The sequence below is a fragment of the Octodon degus genome, unplaced genomic scaffold, assembly GCF_000260255.1.
Source record: "Octodon degus isolate 3935 unplaced genomic scaffold, OctDeg1.0 scaffold00223, whole genome shotgun sequence".
NCBI classification, from domain to species: Eukaryota; Metazoa; Chordata; class Mammalia; order Rodentia; family Octodontidae; genus Octodon; species Octodon degus.
This window is the reverse complement of record NW_004524799.1, coordinates 263,475-268,381: the sequence shown is the minus strand read 5'-3', so window position 1 is coordinate 268,381 and position 4,907 is coordinate 263,475. Positions and strand designations below refer to the sequence as shown.

The 4,907-nt window shown below is 42.5% G+C and overlaps 1 protein-coding gene across 1 annotated transcript in view; it reads right to left on the bottom strand.

Annotated features, from left to right (window-relative positions):
• The window catches only part of CUNHXorf36 (chromosome unknown CXorf36 homolog), a 74,377-nt gene that overhangs the window by 18,654 nt on the left and 50,816 nt on the right, over positions 1 to 4,907 (bottom strand). The window contains exon 3 of the mRNA XM_004645302.2: positions 3,840 to 4,013. Within this exon, the coding sequence (XP_004645359.1) occupies positions 3,840 to 4,013 (174 nt within the window). The remainder of the gene's footprint in view (positions 1 to 3,839; positions 4,014 to 4,907) is intronic.

Below are 4,907 nucleotides of genomic sequence, written 5' to 3'. Positions count from 1 at the left end.
TATTAATGTATGTGTGCCTATGTTTATAGCAGCACAATTTGTGATAGCCAAATCTTGGAAACAACCAAGATGCCCATCACCTGAGGAATGGTTGAAGAATATGTGGTAATTTTATACAATGGAGTATTATTCAGCTATTAATGATAAACTTGAAGCCTTTATATTGAAGTGGATGCTGCTTGAACATATACTCATAAGTGAAATAAACCAGACACACATGTGTAAATATCATATATTTTGCTTAATATAAGAACTCAAAAGAAGAAATACAAATAGAAATGTATAGTAGAAGTAAAAGGAAAGCAGCATCTTGAGGATTAACTAATCAAGAGAGGGACAGGAGAAGAGCTAGGAAACGTGAATAAGTAAAGCCCTACAGTTGTATGTAGAAGATGGGCAAGGCAATGATCTTGAGAATCTCCAGAAGGTTTTTGAATCTAGCAGTTAATTGGAAAGATTCTCAACCTGACTAACTATATATACTGATACCTGTGAACTAAGCAACTGCACTGTGGATGGTAATCTGCAATAGTAGTTTCATGTTTGGAGTGCCTGTCATTCTGTTCTTCTGAATACGGGCTGCTTGTCATGACATGACAGTTGCTGCCATGCTGTCTCTTGGGTAGATGCTTGTTCAAAAAAAGAAGGTGGTGAATGAAAGCAAGAGACAGGAAAAGGAATATTGTGGGACTGTCCTGGTTCAAGGTTGTATATGGTTAGTTTTTTGACTTATGTGTAAACATAAGAAGCATATAATTCTTTATGCCTATTTTTAAGGTATATTCTAATTTTTAAATTTTTATTGTCATATTCTGTAGGGACTTAAATTTCAACATATCAATACTTGATGAAAAATACCTGTTCCATGTAATGTCTAAGATGTTTGATATTCAGACAGACAGTGAGGTTAAGCTTAACAACCTGAGTTGTATGTTAATAACAATAAGCTTGTCTTCTGGATGGTTAACAACCTACATTTGCAGACCAAATTAGAGAAAAGGGAGGGCTTCAAGGAGAGCTACCATTTTGGCCCTAGCTTTCCATGTTCAATTAAGACTCAGGACATATGAGAACTTGTATTGTTACATCATATAGTTCGGCAGTGTTCCAAATTTTCTGATCAAGGAGATTTTGGGCCAAAGAGGAAGGTGATCAATGATGTAGAGTCTGCCTAAGGAGAGTCACATGGAAAGAAAACATTCTTTCTGGCTTTCGCAGAGAGCACATTGGCCAAGCAATGGCCGTGACTCATCCACATGGCTGACAGTGACAAAGGTTCTACAATCTGAAGTATAGGATCTCAGGATAAATCCTGAGGGGATTTCTCTGACCTTATCAGACCCAAAAGCTACAACTTTTGTTGCATAGTTCCTGCTTTACCTTGGTCTTAACTATCCAGCAGAAAAGTATAAAAACGAAATACAAGAAGTAAAACCATGCTGTTATGTTGTGCTGTAGAGGACTCAGGTCAACATTTTCTGACATTGCCAGTCAAGGGAAAGATCGAATACTATTACGGGCTACTGGACTCTTTTAGAATATTTTGCTGAGTTTACACACCTGTAATATTCAAATAAGAGAACTAAACAATAAAAGGGGATATGGATGAATGTCCGTTTTGTATCTGTGTGTTGAATTGTTAGGATAGATATATAGTTACATTCTCTTAATGAATAGAGGGATTTGTTCTAATGGTGTTTGTAAATAGGATATCATGTCCGCATCTTATAGAGCAATTAACCACTGGGAGGAATGTATGCAATGTGTTAGTTATCGAAACTGTCCTACCAATTTGATTTGAAACTGTCTCATTACTATTTGTTTATCAATAAAATCATGAAAAAGTAAAATAAATTAAAAATAAATAAACTAAAATCAGTCAGTCAATCACCCAATTAGTAAGTCGGTCAATCAACTGAACAGGCTGGGATGAAGCACAGAGCAAAGGTGCATGTTCAACCCTCAGCACTACAAAAATAAATAAACAAATAAATAAACATACAGATGTGAAAACAGCTCTACACTGTGCCCTTTGTTGGTGGAGCCCAGGATCAAGTAATTGAGTGTATTATCCAAGCCCCTTCTTCTTATGGCATCACTCTCATGGGCTGTAGCTGTGGCCAGCTGCTCTCAACTGAAGTTAGAACTGTACAAAGACCTCTCTGAGTGCAGCACAAAGAGCAATTCCTTCTCTGTTGCTAGTATAGCAAATGCCACTCTTGCCAGGCAGGACGTACATGTATACCTCAGGCTTGGATCCATCATGGCACTGTCTGAGTGACATTAGCCAAGTCATTTCATATCTCTGAGCCCCACTGAACCTTTAGAAAAGGAGACAATAGTATTTCCAGGGCTTGTTGTGAGCATTAACTGGCATAATGATATCAGGCATTGAATACACTACCTGATACACAGCCGATACTCAATAAATGAGGGTTGTCATTGGTTATGCACTCAGCCGCCATCCCTTGGGCCAATTTTTATGTTCTTTGATGGCTTCTTCATAGTCTCTCTGCAGCCTTTTCTCTCTCATTCTGTCTCTTCTCTTTCTGTCTCTCCTTTCTCTCTTTTTTGTTTCCTGTGTCTTTCTCCTACTCCATAGTTTTCTTGGTGTCCATTATGTGATCTGTGTGTACTGAACCTTGGGGCCAGGAGGATGGGGCTCTCACCTTATACAGACATTTATTTGTTGAATAGAGTGGAAGTTGCATGAAGACAGAACCACCATGCCTGCATCCCCAGGCCTTCATTGATCTGACCATTCACCTACTGATGGACACTTAGGTTCGTTCTCATTATTTTTCTCCTTTCCAAGTGCAGCTGCAGGGCTCATCTCCGTGCAAATCTTTCTTTGACTACATCCTCATCTCTTGAGCTTGCTAAGAACTGATCTTTCAGGCACTGGTCAAAGTTGCCTTCCTGCACAAAGGCCTTCTACTACTTCCAGGAGTGAAGGTGAACCTTTCTTCACTGTTGGTGGGAGTCTAAACTGGTACAGCCAGTGTGGAAATCAGTATGGAGATCCCACAGAAATGAAAATAAGAAAGTCAATTGGAGCCAGCTAGTCCTGTTCTAGTATGTTCCCAGAAGAGGTAAAGACATCATATTACAGTGATGCAAGCCCATCCATGTTTATAGCAGCACAATTGATGATAGCTAAATCTTGGAAGCAGCCTATATGTTCACTAACAGATGAGTGGGTAAAGAACATGCAGTATTTATGTACAGTGGAGTACTACTCAGCCCTAAATAAGGATAAAGTCAAGTCATTTTTAAGATGATAAATGCATCTTGAGACCATGATGACAAGCAAAATACATCAGATGTTCAGAAGGTTAAATGCTGCATGGTTTCTCTTATATGAGAAACACAAAGTGAGATACATAATCTAAAGAACAAAAGATAGATGATAGAGAACAGGGAGGTAGACTTGGTGGAGATGGGAAGGTGATCTGGGAATGGGGAACATGGGAGGGAGTGCACGGGAGGGGACAGAAGGAAAAAAGGTTCAGATGCAAAAGCACCAATTCCCCAAGACAAACCGAATTATGCTCGGCAGACATACACTAATAAAAATATGTTTTTAAAAGCAGGACAGGTGGCTATGGTTCCCTCCTACCACATTCCCAACCTTTTGCTCCCACCCCTCTTTCCTCAGCAATAGCCATAGTGTTTTCACATTGCAGAAATCAACAGACAAATATTGAGTGCTGTAAGATACCAGGACAAGCCCGTGGCCCCAACGTTCACAGTAGAGAGGGGAATAGAGATCGACCTAGGGCCCGCCCCTGGAAATCCCCTAGAGCCCGCAGCTTGATGGGCTTGCAAGCCCTCCGTACCTGTAGGAGGATGGGGTGCGTGTTGACAGCCAGCGTGTAGAGCAGACGCAACTTGTCCCGGTCTGTGAAGTGGTCCATGAAGATGCTGCCTGCGTCGGCCACTTCAGCGTAGCGCCGGACCACGCGGTCCAGGAGTCGCTGCGAGGGGCAGCGCAGCAGGGGGCTGGACAGGCCCTAGAGAACATGGGAGAGACCCGGGAGAGGGAATAGGTACTGAGCACTAGTAGGATCCCCTGCTGGGGGAGACCTCAGAATTGAGAGAGGCTCCAAGTGTGGGGAGAGACTCTGGGAGGTGGAAGGGACAGTGAGCAGGAAGAGGGGGGAGGGGAGGAGAAGACAAGGGGAGGGGGAGACCCTGAGGTGGTGACAGAGGCCTGAGCAGAGCATGTTGGGGCATGGGACGGGGAAAGAAGGAGCAGCTATTGGCAGCTGGAGTGTGTGAAGTGTGGGGTGCGACTGGGGTGAGGGTGGGGTGGAAGGGAAGAAAAGAGGGCAGGAGTAGAAAATGGCACTTCTAGGGGCCCATGGTATGACCAGAAGGTCCAGGCTTTGGAGCTGACTGCCTGGGCTGGGAAGTAGCCCACTGCCCATGTCCTAGGGTTGGTAAAATCTTTGTTTTTTTTTATGTTTTCAATTTTTATTTTTTATTAATACATGTATACAGTACATAATGATTACATTACTTGTGGGGCCTTGGTACATATACATACTGCATCTCAATTCTTTTTTCTTTTCCTTTCCCTCTCCAATCTCTCTCTACCCACCTCTTGTCCCCTTACACGGATCGGACTTGTAGTGATCCTCCTGTTTTTAGCCTCATAATTGCTGGGATTACAGGGTGAATGCCAGTACATCCAGTCTTAATCGCTGTTTTAGCATGTACTGGTGGCAGGGCCAGCACAGCACACTAGGGATCAAACCCTGGTCCCTGCAGGTGCTTTAGTCTGCTAAGCTATCTGGCCGGCCCTACATTTTGTAATGGTCAAGTCTGTGTAAACAGATCTTCCTCCTGAACAGATCTTCCTCCTATCTCTTTGTGGTAAAAATTATCAAAACCCAATATTTTAG